Below are 14973 nucleotides of genomic sequence, written 5' to 3' on the forward strand. Positions count from 1 at the left end.
ATGCATGAAGTATGGCGCTTCATGTTGCAACCATGGCTCTCGGAGCTGGAGTTTTGTAATCGCCCCTCCAACCTGAATCGTCGTTGCGGTGCAGTTAAGTGCTGTCAAATCCGTCGGATCCTCCCTTTAGGATGACGTGGTGATGGGTACACTGACCGTTCGGGAGAACTTTGAGTTCTCCGCTGCTCTGCGACTGCCGCAGTCAATCAGCCAGCAAGAGAAGAAGGAGCGAGTGAACCAGATCATCCAGGAGTTGGGACTCGCCAAGTGTGCCGACTCGAAGGTAAACGCGGCGTGTGAATGCAGCAGTAATGTCTCGCGCTTGTTGATCAATAGGGCCATGCCGAGTTGGCTCCCTTGCTTTTTGAGTGGAAGACTCGGTGGCTTTTAGTGTTATGTTGCTGTGGCTATCAAACGGTGCATTTGGTGGTGTTTGTGGGTGAGACTGCCAGCCACTTACTGAAAGGACATTCGTGTTTAGAGAGATTTCCAATGTATATACAGTGTGTAATATAAATTATTATATATTAATATAAATATACACAATTTAAAAGGACCTGAGCATCATGAATTTTTCCCTGCTTTCGTCACGGATTTCAGTTATGTGTGAAAGATGTGTGAAATAGGAAAAACGTACAATATAGCCGTGTGCGGATATGGTACTGAACGAGAAATTAGGGATGATGACGTTTGACAACGTTTTTATGGTTGATGTGTGCAGGGGAAGATGTATTTGGATACATTTTATTCTGGGTTTTGTCAAAGATATGTCCTGTTCATCCAAAATGAGAATTATATCCATTGTTTTGCTGCCTTTCCCAAGCTTACATTTGGTGTTGACAAATCGACAGGAATGTATATACTTATGCAGTTTGTACTTGTATACTTTTTTTATTTATAGTAACTTACTTACATTTTTCTGTTTTGCACTCCTATCATTTTTTTGTATTGTTCGTTATTGTAACTTGCTGACCCGCCCCTACTGGATATCATAGCTCATCGGATTCCTCCCGTCGAAATCATGATTCTGATCAAGATTCTGATCACCCCCATCGCACACGACGTGCCGATCGACCAATTGCGTGATGCAAAACAAGAATTAGGAGTCGCTGCATTCATCCTGCGTATGCTCTGCTGAAATGCGCAGGTGGGGACTGAGCTGATCCGCGGCGTGTCCGGTGGCGAGAGGAAGCGCACAAACATTGGCATGGAGCTCATCAACGACCCGTCAGTGCTGTTCCTGGATGAGCCGACCACTGGGCTTGACGCCAGCACAGCCAACGCCGTTCTCCTGCTGCTCAAGCGGTGCGCCCAGCAGCAGCAGCAGCCCCAACGGCGCTCGCTCACAACAGCGTTTCATCATCATTATCGGCCAGTCCACATTTCACATGGGTCTTATTCGTCTGTTGGAGTTGATCAGAAAGGCTTGATTCGAATGTGGCGTTGGCTCGCATCCTGAATGAATGATTAAAAAAAAAAACTCGTCTCATTTCATTTGATTTTTTTTCATATGAATACCTGCCACGGGTCTCCATTATCAACAACGGGACAAATCACCAAAATCACGAGGATCGACTGATTCACTAAGATGTGAGCTGCCTCTCTATGTATTCTTGCTGAGGATTTCTGCTTTAAGATCTGGTTGGGATGATGTTTTTTGGTGTGCATGCGTGTTGGGTTATTTGAATGAATGCAGAATGTCACGGAAGGGTCGGACCATCATCTTCTCCATCCATCAGCCACGCTACTCCATCTTCAAGCTTTTTGACAGTCTGACGCTGCTGGCCAGTGGCAGCCTGGTGTACCACGGCCCTTCCAAGACCGCTCTCAGCTACTTCCAGAATCTTGGTGAGTGTGCCGTACTGCCATGCAAAATCAAGGTCGGTTTCCTTTCATGGAAAAATACATCACGTTGCCTGGTATTAAATAAAGGAATTGTTAAGTTACACTTCATCTAACACCTAAGATTTCTCAGCCACTCGTAATTCACCCACTTGTGCTGTTTTCTGGGTTGAGCATTTCTTAACTCAAGCTTAAAGACCGCGCTTGGATGAAACGAATAATAATTTTACAAATTAAACTACTAATCAGCAGTTTTTAGACCTTGTCAGATTTCGCATTTTATTGTAAGCCGTAATAATATTTGTTTTACTTTGAGCATAAACATTTATGAACATTAGAAATGACAATCATGTAGCAAGCAAGGCAAGTGCAATATAGCATTGTGTATGTGTGTGTGTGTATATATATAATTGTCAATATCTATAGTCAAAGTTCACGTCTTTTAGATCCTATTTATGTCCAATGTTTGCCCAAGCCGATGTGTCGTGTCTTTGTGTTGGGCGTTGTAATGCGCACGCTCGTGCTCGCAGGCTACGAGTGCGAGCCGTACAACAATCCCGCTGACTTCTTCTTGGACATCATAAACGGAGACTCGACCGCCGTGGCAGCCATGAGGAATGAAAAGTGCGACGATGACAGCGGCGAGGAAGAAATTGATCTCTCTCAAAATGGTGCAAATGCTTTTTACGTGCACTTTTGCATTTCTCCGAACAACGTGCGTGTACCTTTTTCTACATGGGATGCCAGAAAGGACAAACCGGTTATTGTGCTGTATCCTGCACAAATAATATAATCACTCAACAACCAGCATTCGTGAACATCGAACATGTAACTCATCACAGTCAGAAATCGCAGAAGTTTAGGTGTGTTTTTGTTGTGCTGAAAAGATTAATTGGAGGTTATTAATGTCAATGTACTGCTTTTCTTTTAGTCACCTGTTAGCTTGGGCAGTATAGTTACACTTACAAAGGATGGTACCATTAACGCTATCATAGTAGTTTGTCTTAAATCATACTTCACGTAATTAAATTGATATATGATAAATCGGGAATTACAGAAAGGTGCTATATAATGTCACTTTTCCATGGTACCTTCAATTACATTCCATACAACACACCCAGGATGGGTAGTTACTGATCCCATAGTGAATTTAATTGAATTTGTTTGCTGTCATCTCCCATTGCATAAGCCGGTTTGGTTTTGGCCAACTTGAGCCGCATGTCCTTTGTTGAAAGAAGAACCCTGAACGTTGTGAAGACCACACAGTGTCATGGGTTTTCTGTAGACATTCTAAAAGTGTGTTTTAATGATGTACTGACTTTTTAATCCACATTACTTTTTCATGGATCAACATTATGCTGTATTAAAGGCCTCTTCAAAAATGAATGTCTTTCTACTCAAATGTGAACCCACCTCAGGGGCTGCTTTGAATTACTCAGAAGCATATATTTTGTACTTTAAATGGGTGTGAACTGCATATACATCTTTCATACAAAGCACTGTTTACGGTGCTTTAAAAGTACAAACTCCTGTTGTGGCTATACACATAGATTACTGGAGATTGTTCCCAAGCAACTGACCTTTAATGCGTCGTACATTTTCCATTGCTCAATCGCAGCAAATTCTGTTTCACAGGACTTGTTTATATGTGAAGTATTGGTTTATCTGATTCTGTGAATTCACTGAAGTGTGTCACTTTTTCGATGCACACAAGTCAAATTCAGTTAAATTCACATGCAATACGTATAGTTACAATTGTAGCCCTGAAATTGCTTGCTGCTGCTGATGGGAAGGGTCTTCACTAGAGGGAGCCCGAGGAAGCCACTTTAGTATGAATTTTGGTCTATTCTTCCACGCTGCCCAGACGTCTCAAAAGAGGTAGGAGTACCCACACTTGACCCCACCACACATGCCGTGCCGACGGGATAAATCTGGTGTACCCGTTTCTGCTGCTGGGTGGTCAGTGGTGGAGGAATTTAAGAATCTTGTACCATTGTTTCAAAAACCACTCTGGGGAGATCGAACCGGTGTCTCTCTGTGTGTCTCTGTTGCCTATCTCTGCTTGTGTGTCTGGCTGTGTGTCTCCGTGTCTGTGTTTTGTCTCTCTCTCAAATTTAGCAATCTTTGGAAGAATGTAATCAACCAGGTAGGGTGTTGACTGTTGTGTTAGCCGACTCTCTGTGTTGTATTGCATTATATTTCTAAGTTTACTAGGTTTGTTTTCTCATTCATTCTTACCCGATGACAATTGCTTGTGTTGCAATCGAAACATCGTATTTTTTTTTCTTTCTACGTGACTTTGCCGAAAGAACCAGAGAGTAATTCCTGCAGTCACGAAAGCTTCAAATCAAGTTTTATATCTCTCCATTGTGCGTGTCTCTTGTGTACCCCTCTGTGCCACAGACGAGGAAGAGGTCAAGCAGGGGGAGCACAGGACTATTGCAGAGCAGCTGCAGGAGGCGTACCACAACTCTGACGTTTACAGGACCAACGATGAGGAGTTGCGCAAGATCTTCGCGTCCGTGGGCTCCAAGGCTTCGATCAGCATTAAAACACAGAGCGTCACCTACGCGACCTCCTTTTTCCACCAGCTCTTGTGGGTCACCAAGCGCTCTGTGACCAACCTTTCGAGAAACCCACAAGTCTCCATTGCACAGGTAAATTTTTTGTTTGGCCATGTGGAACATAAAATTGGCACGGTGTTATGTGAGGATTTTATTAGTGTCCCTTTTTATGGCTTTCGAACTAAAGTTGATAGTCTTTATGCATTAGCTCTGTCCGCTGTAACAGGGATGCAGGGTGCTATAACTCCAATTCGAAATAAACTTTAGCATGAATGTATGTTTACAATCGGGGACTTGCATTATTAAAAACTGGACAAGTTGATCAAGTCATTACCCAAAATTGAGAGATGCCACCAACAGCAAAATAAATATTTTTGCAAACATGCAAACGCATTTTGTCGTAACGTCCACCGTTGGTTTCTATTCTGCTAATTGCATAATTCTGAAGAAAAGCATTTGTGGGAATTCATTACATAAATCGTGCATTTGCATAATGTCTCCAACTTGTTGTTAAATGGAATCCTCCTCCTTAACAGCTATTATTGTAAGGTGCATTTTTTTAAACAAGGGGTTAGATTCTAGATTTGAAGCTTTCCTGACTGCAAGGATTCATACTCTTTGGTTTTATTCGGTAAAGTCACGTAGGTAAAACGAATGAAAATAAAATAAACAATTAAACAAGGGGTTGTATTTTACTTGTCACACCTCGTTTGCTGTGTCATTGTATAATTCAGTGATGTTTCTTTTTCCTCTTTATTTTCATGGAATCACAGCTGGTGGTCACTTTGGTTTTGGGCCTGATTGTTGGAGCCATATTCTTTGGTGCTAGACTAGATCCAAGCGGCATCCAGAACAGGTATTGCGCACACCACTTTACGTGTATTGAGTGTCTTTCAGTAATGAGCAAAGAGTGTTTTATTACAATAATAATTAACTACTTAGAGCGCGCACAGTTATTTTCTTGCTCCCAAAGGGAGATAATTACTCAGAGGCACAAGGAACCACAGGCAAGCCTAAAAGGCAGCCAGGCAGTGAGCTGGTGCCAACAATAGGCCAAACTCCACAGTACATCATATTCATGAAGGTGTTTTCAGCAAATGAATGAGTGTTTATACATGGGCATGGAAATCGCAGCAACAAGGGGAAACGCATGTGCGCGAGAGGCGACACTGTCCCATGATGGACCAAATGGAGATTAGTGGAACACTTGCTCTACCGCCGCTTCCTGGCGAGCCAGGGTATGCCACCTTGATGCCTATGGGAAGGGAGTTTCGTAACATTAGTGCAGTCCACCAACCCTCGCCTTCGCAGTGCTGGATTACAGGCGTGTATCACCACCACGCAGCTTCACTTGGAATGTGCAGAGAGCCTATGCCATGTCAATGTGTCATTGTCCATTCAAATTGTCCTCAGGGTTGGATCTCTCTTTTTTATCACCACCAACCAGTGCTTCTCCAGCGTATCTGCAATTGAGCTCTTCATTCGGGAGAAAAAGATATTCACGTAAGTTCGGAGCGATGATCATCCTACTTAACAAAAATAAATGGTTGTCCTCGAGGTCTAACTGGTAAACGGGTGGATATGTTTACCAGGGACAGTTATTGAAACTGGACTGTGTGATCCAGATGATGAGATAAAGTGGTGCATGAGAGCAGGGTGGAGTGCTTTTGGAAAACTGTACGTCTTCAATCTGGGTATGTTCCACGCTATGACATCAAAGAGATAGACCGACAAAATGGAACAAAATCTAAAAAGCATGAAAAGTAAGAAAGGAGCTTGCATGGTAGTGTACTCGGAGATTGAAACACACATGGATCGGTAAAGAAATCCAAATTGATGACAGCCTATTGACTGTTAAGGAAAGCAAGCGAGCTTGGGCAGGATGCATCACTAGGAAGGTCGGCGGTCGATGATCGATAATGGTGATGGAATGGCGCCAAATGAAATAACCAGGTCGAGAGGACAACCTGCATGGATATGGAATGATGAGATCAGCTTGTGTGCAATTTGTGAGATGACGATGTCATGGAGAGGCCTTCATCCAACAGTGGATAGACCATGGCTGTTGATGAATTGACAGCTTTAAGCGATCAACATGCTTTTAGTTGTCCCCAATATGCAATGAAATCATTCTGAATATAATAGCTATTGTTCATCACTAGATATGTAGCTACCTTACCTTTTCCCCCCAATGCATTGTTATTTGCATGTATGTATGTTACAGCACTAATTCAGATCTTCACGGACTATTCTCATCATTAATATACATAGTCTTAATTGGCACAAATATGTGAAAAGAGTAAAGCAACAACACTACATTGCAGGAAGTGTTGGTTAGCGCATGTTTCTTCATGTTCATTGCCATGTGTTCACAGACATGAGTACATCAGTGGCTACTACCGAGTGTCTGCCTACTTTCTGGCCAAAGTCATGTCTGACCTCATACCTATGCGGACATTGCCTGCAGCCGTCTTTTCCATCGTGACCTACTGGATGATCGGCAAGTCAAACTATTTCTGACATGTTATCTTATTGCACCGCACAGATACCCACCACTTACAAATTGCTCAAGGGGAAATACGATTGAAACTATAGCGGTGGTTAAATTTTGATTTAAAGCTTTCGTGACTGCAGTGATTCATATTCTTGGTTTTTTCGGTAAAGTCACGTTGAAGGGAAACAATACAATAAAATATATATAAAACAATAAAATTCTCACGACGTTTCGACTGCAACACAAGCAGTCATCATCAGGTGTGAAAACCAATGGCAAGAACATTTGAAAGAAGTGGTGGTTTGTATTTATTTATTTTTAAACGTTAGCATCACGGATAGCGATTTGACAGTTTAGATGGACGAGTTCATCTATGGTCGGAAAAGAGGAGGGGGGAGACAAAAAATTAATGTATGCTGTCTGAAAGCCACCGTAAGCGTGAACAATCAATTAAGACCCAAAATGGTTTATCAAATCCTTCCAGTGATTGCTAAGCCAGAATACATCTTCTCGGTTGAAATTGTCTCCGTTTTTGTATATGTGGATAGCCTCATGAACGAATCTCTCATGGTAGCCAGATGGCTTACAAAGAACCTCTGTCTTGGAGAAGTCAATGTCATGTGAGCCTACTGAATTATAACAATGATCTGCCACGGCCGAGGTGTTGGTCCTACCGTGTTTAAGGTCTGCTTTGTGTTCACGAATGCGGTCCGAGACATGGCGTTTGGTTTCTCCAATGTAACTACTACCACAGAGGCAACTTAGTTTGTAGACACCAGGGTACTGTATATCCGGAATCACATCTTTTACAGACGGAACCAGATCACGGATTTTATGTAATGTGTTGAAACGGACCTGGATCTTGTGTTTATTCAAGATTTTGGAGATCTTTTTTGTGATCCCCGCAATGTAGGGTAAAGTGATGGTTTTGAAAGGCTCCTCAAGAGGGTCCTTCTACATGGTTTGAGTGATAGCTTTGCGGATTGTATAGTCGGAGTAACCATTAGCCTTAAGAGCTTGGGGTACGTGCTTGAGTTCACTGTCTATGTGTTCCTGGTTGGATATGCATTGGGCTCTATGGTGCAGTCTTGATGAGAGAATTCTTCTGTGATGGATGGTGGTGGGAATCCGGTTTGAGATAAGCATCCGTATGGGTAGCTTTCCTGTAGACAGAGTGGCTCATTGAACCATCAGGTCTCTTTTTTATTAGGACATCCAAAAAAGGTAGCTTGCCATCTTTTTCGACTTCCATGGTAAATCTGATGGCTGGGTGTATGGAATTGATGTGGTCGAAGAATTGGTCTAGAGCAGGCCGGCCATGTGGCCAGATGACAAAAGTGTCATCCACGTACCTCTTCCATAAGGTTGGGCGCAGAGTGGCAGTCTGGATGGCGTCAGTCTCAAATTTCTCCATGAAAATGTTGGTTATAACCGGAGATAGGGGGGAGCCCATTGGGGTGTCCTCAGCCGTCCTGCTCGTGTTGTGGCCGAAACGTCGTGAGAATTTTATGTAATGTTTTATTTTTATTATTTTATTATTTCCCTTCTACGTGACTTTACCGAAAGAACCAAGAAGATGAATCCCTGCAGTCACGAAAGCTTTAAATCGAAATTTTACCATTTGTAGTGCACTTCCCTCCCCCCACCCACGAGTGCTATCAACCCCTACCAATCGGTTACCCCTGTAGTCTATTGTCTATACTGCTTTTTTTATTACTTATGCATGAGAGGTATGGCATAAGTAATAAATGTTGATTCTCGTGATGAGAGTGGTCATTCGGAGGTCTCACACTGTTCTGTTCCCGGGGACAGGTTTTCAGGCAACTGCTGGACATTTCTTCATCTTCATGCTTACAGTGGTGCTCGTTTCTTACACCGCCACCTCCATGGCCCTGGCCATCAGTGCTGGGCAGAGCGTAGTGGCCGTAGCAAACCTCCTCATCACCATCTGCTTTGTCTTCATGATTGTAAGCGAACTATCCACATGTTATTTTATGGTCTTGTTTCTAAGTAACGTTTTATGAGTGTGCATATTGATTTGTTAGGCTCGGCCGTCCTTGAGCATTCATTAACTTTCCTACTACTGTTGCTACTTCTATCGATCATACAAGTTACAGTGTCTTCATGCTGTTTTGCATTGGTGGAATTCTACCATTGTGCCACCTTTATATGAAAAACTATAGATCATACACAATTATAGTCTTTAGAAAATCCGTCAATGCCACAAGTAAACCTGTTGCTTCATGGTGAACTGAGATGTGTTGCTCTTTTTGGTTAGATTTTCTCAGGTCTGCTGGTGAACTTGCCAAGCGTCATGGGCTGGCTCAACTGGCTAAAGTACTTCAGCATCCCTAGATATGGACTCACGGTAAGTGTGTGCGGCCCTCAATTTTGTCTCAAGCCGGACTTAATTTCAATGCATTGCAATTTTTAAAGTCCATTGTTTTAAATACTCTCAAGCCCATAGAGCAAGAACTGCCATATGTAAAGTCACTTTATGTTGTCTTGCAATGTAAAAATTTTCGTGTTTTTTATAAAACCATGTTTATATTATTTGGGTCTTTCGGTAAATTCACGTTGATGGGTTCAAAGAAAATGTCAAAAAATAACCTGCAGTCACGAAAGCTTTAAGTCAAGATTTAACCATGTTTATAATGAATAAAATGATCCATGTTGTAAAACTGAGGCTATTTAACAAGTCACTTACTGCATGGGGCCCTAGTTATAACATGACTAATCATGCCAGTGACTGTTATTATGCTATGATCTTAAACTCTGATGACATTCCAGAGAGTAGAGCTTTGGCTGCAGCCAGTATCTATTACAAACTGATTTATCCCAGCATGCACTACTCTGTAGCTTTCTTTTACGAGAACCAGGAAATAAATGGAATTTAAACTCTAAAGTGCAAAAGTGAAAAGCCGTGTACTTAATTGAAAGACCACTTTTGGAAAAATTAAATGTAAAGGCAGTCTCAAGAAAATAACTGTGATACACTGCAGTTTAGAAAGGTTTTGTTCTGTATGCAGGCCTGACGAGAGGAAGGAGAACGGGCAAAACTACTGGGGTTCTATGTTCTTTGAGCCACCAAAAAACGAAGAGAATTTGTGTTTGTAATTTACATGATAATTTTGAGAGGAAATATCACTTCACTGTAAATGATAGCCCACTATCTCTTGAAATGTATTTTAAAATGTATTCATTGTGGCCCGCAGGGACTGCAAGTGAACGAGTTTCGGGGCCTGATGTTTTGTGGAAGTAACCACACGTCCGCCTCCTTCACTTGTAACTCCACGTCTGCAAGCACTGGAGCCATGTAAGGCCTTGCTGCTGCTCCTGCTGAGGCTGAAAACGGAACTGCTGTTTTCCATTAATTTGTCGACCATTTTACGTGTACATGCTGTCGTAATTAGACCTTACATATTGTTATACTATGTTGTCTACTTCTACATCATATTCTTAGACAATTGAAAAACTGACCTATTTTTTTTACATTTTGAAATAAATAATTTCGATAGAGATGTTGATCGTCTACAGCAGGGGTGGGGAATCTTTTTTCTGCCCAAGGGCCATTTGGATATTTCTAACATCATTCGCGGGCGATACAAAATTACATTTATGTTGCGGTGAAAAAAGCGCCTAGATTTATTGAATTTCGAGTCGTGCGGTTGCCTTGGCAGGGCCAGAGCAAATGATTTCGCGGGCCTCATACGGCCTGCGGGCCAGACGTTCCCCACCCCTGGTTTACAGGGCAGTGGCGCGTTGGTTAGCGCACTGAAAATGTTCTCGCATTAAGTCTGTTCGTCTCTCTTTAGCAGGGGGAGTCGTAACTCGTAAAAATGGTGCAGCGTAAACAATGTTTTAGTATAAAGTTGTAATGTTATTTGGGGCTTACCCTACAGCAAACGGGGTACATTTGTCAAAGGGCTATCCAAAACTTGGAGATAAAAACCAGCGTTTAATGGGTATCCGTTATCTGTCAATATGACATCACACGTCATGTGCATGCCTCCATTTTGATGACGTAATTTCATTTGACGGCATTGATATCGCAAATTAAATACATCCGAGGTTAAAACGCATATTGGAAAGCATTAGATAATCCATGCATATGTATGATTGTTCTTCCATGATAATAGCATTTATTAGATATTCCATAATAACAGGCAGGTAGCTCTGCCTGTTTGCTGACTGTCTGCATGGGGGGTTTAATTCATTTATGTCTCTCTATTACAGCTGTACCGGTGAGGATTACCTTTGCCGGCAAGGAATCGGCACAAATGACTGGGCCCTGTGGGAGAACCTTGTGGCGCTGGGCTGCATGACCATCATCTTTCTCGCCATCACCTACCTGAAGCTGCGCTTCATGAGGAAACTGACATAAACTCTCCTTGGCAGAAAAAAACAGGAACTTTGATGTACCTTTTTATGTCCAGTCGTCATGGGTCTTGGTATATTTGAATCGGCTGTTATTCCTCGGCTACAGATATATACCCTATGTCTTACAAGAACATAGCCATTGCGTTTTCAAACCAGTGTTAAAATGCCTTTTTTGTTGTTGTAATATAGTTCATATATTATATTGTGATATTGTATATGGCTCATTTATATGAAACATCTATGTCATTAAGACAATCAGATGAGGTGGCAAACCATTTGTCTCACCGCAGCATTTATCTTGATTTCATCACAACTCGGACGCAACAGACTTGGACTTTTTAGTTTCCCTATTGACGAAACAGAGTAGCCTACCAGCTTATCCATCTTTTGTTATTTGTATATATTTAAAATAATTTGTGTGGCAACCTTTCTATGTCTTGAATCTCTGGCTCCTTGACACAAAAGTATGAACTTGCCATGTTGTCTTGAACCACTGGCGGAGCCAGTGGGGGGTGTGGTGGCACGTGCCTCCCCAATGATCCGATCGAAATCCCTAAATTCGATCGGATCATTGGAGTTTATTAGTAATAAATCGGCATTTTGCGACCCCCACTGCCACTGTGTAGCATATTAGTATGTGCCAGGGACTCTATAGAGATGATGGGAAAATAGTCCGAGTCCATAATTGGCAATAAGTCACGGCGAAGCGGTTATAAGTGACGCAGTTGCGTATACCGGGCACGACTTCCCTGAAGGCATTCAGCGAGCGCGATGCCGATCACCCACGGGTCGAATTCGACCCTCGATCGATGGCTGTGCCATCGCTGCACATGCGTCGAATAAAAAGCAGGGGACAAGTCCTTACTTACTAACTCCTATCATTTTTAATTGCTGGAGGGGTTGCCTCCCCCCCTACTCGATTGAGATGAAAATTGCCAAATACAGTACTGATGAATGTGTTTATCTGTGCCCTGATTTTTTCAGGTGATTTGAACAAATCGATAAAAACCAGTAGTGTCACAAATGGGGAACAAACTTAATGTGAAATGTGCTATTACTATTTATAGCAACCTTTTTATATGTGAAATTGGGTTGAGCATTGTAGCGGTTTGCGCCCTGTGCTCGGTATCTGACGAGAAGCGTTCGATTTCTGGCCACAGCAGACGTCCGTAGGGAATGATATCTCAACCGGTCCTGGGTGCCCTGCCACCAACCTGAACTGACCAGCGTGGTTAAGTGTGGTCACAATTCTCATGACCAACGAGGGCTTGGGAGGCATTTTACCAGTAGTGCCTTAACAAAAGGGTCTGAATTTATTTGACAGAATTTATACTCGTATGTAAAATACCAATATTCATAATTGTTATTGCCCTTGCTAAAGGAATTGTGGCATTGTAAGAAAATGTCCACTCGTTCAAGAAGTGTATCATGCACTTTTATGTAGAATTTAGAACAAATGCAAGGTAATTGTGTAAATAGAATATAACATGCAAATACAGAATATTATTTGGTTTAATCGAATGTTAATATCCTTTTGCAGGTTCATGGTTTAGCGTCACTGCAAATATTTTGTCGTGACCTTGAGATTTCATATCCTGAGATGCAAGTGTTAACATAACACTAATATAATGTGGATTTGGAATTAAAGCATACTGCATTGTTGAAATTAGAACCGCTGACACTGCTATAGAAATGTCAGATTACAGCTACTTGTCAACAATTCTGTTAAGTTTGTAATTGGAATTGCCTTACACCCGCACAGCCCATTTGACAAAGCAGTGTGCATCACAGGAGGTTAAAAAATAATGACCGCCTGATTTTAGATTTTTCTATCAACCTGTGTTTGTGCCTTTTTCAATAATTGGTTGTAAAATAGGTTGAAAAAAATTACTTTGGAAAAAGAAAAGTTGTGTTGTAGTTCATTATTATTTTCATTGGGTAATTATATAAAACATAAAAGTTATTGCAACCCAACATGAAACATGTTTAATACTGCTGAAATATAATTGTGTGGGTGTATTTCTATTACGCGATGGTGAGCACACTGGACTTGCAATCCAGAAGTCACCGATTCGACTTCCTGGCATGGCAGTTTGAAACGATTCGCAAGTTTCTGAAGTCATTCCGCCTCTGTCCACCCAGTGGTATATAATGGGAACGCCATAGCTAATCGATCGGCTTTTCGTTCGTGGTAGGGAAAAGTGCAGGTACTTACACTTCTTCCAAAATATATGGCCAGTGTGGAAGAGTAGGCCAAATATCCTCTAGTGGAGGTCCTGCTGCCTATCATGTCGTGAGCAACCTTTTGAAGGGATGCACTTTTACCTTGCAATTTATCAGTAAACATAGTGTAGTTGGGCATTAAAAACTAACTGGTGGGGTCAATTTGTATTTCATATGAACGTTTAATTGCACACTTCAGGGTCTAATGGATTTTGTGGAATGTACAAGCCATTGTCTCTATTATTTAAAAAATAAAATGTGTGTTGCTATTGTAGCTACTCCAAATTAGGCTCTATATGGAGACTTTGTAGGATTTCGAGCCATGTGGGCCAAGAGCAGTGATAATTTCACTGCATGGGAAGTGCCCTCACTGGCAAGACTGCATGCGGTATTGCAAGGCAGTCATGAGCAAGCCACTGATGGTAACTGTCTTTAGCAATAGGAGCCAGCGCTCCATACGTTATTGTGAGCTTTATATTTCTCCCGTTGCACACCGATCTCGTACAGTAGCAAGTGTCTGCTGTTGATGCACTGGGTGGTGTTTGCCGTTAACGTTGTTTGTGCATTTTCAGTTTTCCGCATGCTGTGATCGCTGAAACTGTTCGGTTGTTTTATGTGCAACCTTGTGGTCTGAGCCAAGTGTACTTTTTTTTCCTTACGAGGCCTGAATGTATATTGTTTAGGTTTCCTGTGAGTTATGCCAGTGTTCTCAAGGGATCGCATTTAATTCAAGCGCCATATCACTAAAATACATGGCAGGGTTAGACTGATATGTAATTTTGAAAGATTTTTCTTAATTCACGGGTTCATGAAAATAGTTTTGATACATATGTATACTTAGTTTCGAAGTTACATTGTCTCCCTAACTTGAAGGGATAATCACAGCCCTTGTGATACCAATAATGGAGTGGTGGTAACATAACATCTTACAACAGCGCAATTTGATATCACAAGTTGAGGTTACTCTTTTGAAAGTTAGCACTGGGTTGTGATTTAAGCCATACTGTGCATCAAAATACCTGATAAGTATTCATTCAATAAACATTTAACCAATTGTAGTTTCCTTATGCTTGATGTTTTAATAAGATGTTAGATTTTAAAGCATCTCAATTTGAAGCCACATCTCAACGTGGGAAGAAGAAAAATGCTTTATGCGTCGTGGGAAATGTGACATTGAGCAAGTTACTCCATGCACTTTCCCTTGACGGTAAATCGGGCAAACCACACTGTTGATGTAATGAGCATCTTGTGGGGTGGTCTGAAGTGGAGGTGCCAGTTGCTGCTACTGCTGTTCTATTACAATACCAAGCTGAGACTTGTGAATCGAGATGAGAAATCAAATACTTCTGAATGGGATCGTTGGAACTGTGGGATAGCCACTATTGTCATGGGGAAATTTTAAAGATAGCCAATTTTTTTTCAATTGTCCGCAGCTCAATTGAAATTAATGGGATTCTAATTCTAATCCCA

The 14973-nt window shown here is 41.8% G+C and overlaps 1 protein-coding gene across 1 annotated transcript in view; it reads left to right on the forward strand.

Annotated features, from left to right (window-relative positions):
• ABCG2 (ATP binding cassette subfamily G member 2 (JR blood group)) overlaps positions 1-14557 on the forward strand; it is a 29168-nt gene extending 14611 nt beyond the window's left edge. The window contains exons 5-16 of the mRNA XM_032949765.2: positions 131-283; positions 1148-1305; positions 1697-1848; positions 2373-2513; positions 4246-4499; positions 5180-5262; positions 5820-5909; positions 6782-6906; positions 8713-8867; positions 9179-9268; positions 10116-10216; positions 11137-14557. Of these exons, the coding sequence (XP_032805656.2) occupies positions 131-283; positions 1148-1305; positions 1697-1848; positions 2373-2513; positions 4246-4499; positions 5180-5262; positions 5820-5909; positions 6782-6906; positions 8713-8867; positions 9179-9268; positions 10116-10216; positions 11137-11284 (1650 nt within the window). The 3' untranslated portion in view covers positions 11285-14557. The remainder of the gene's footprint in view (positions 1-130; positions 284-1147; positions 1306-1696; positions 1849-2372; positions 2514-4245; positions 4500-5179; positions 5263-5819; positions 5910-6781; positions 6907-8712; positions 8868-9178; positions 9269-10115; positions 10217-11136) is intronic.
• The last annotated feature ends 416 nt before the right edge of the window (positions 14558-14973 follow it).

This window comes from Petromyzon marinus, chromosome 8 (assembly GCF_048934315.1).
Source record: "Petromyzon marinus isolate PM22_M1 ecotype Great Lakes invasive population chromosome 8, UKy_Petmar_22M1.pri1.0, whole genome shotgun sequence".
In the NCBI taxonomy this organism is placed as follows: domain Eukaryota; kingdom Metazoa; phylum Chordata; class Hyperoartia; order Petromyzontiformes; family Petromyzontidae; genus Petromyzon; species Petromyzon marinus.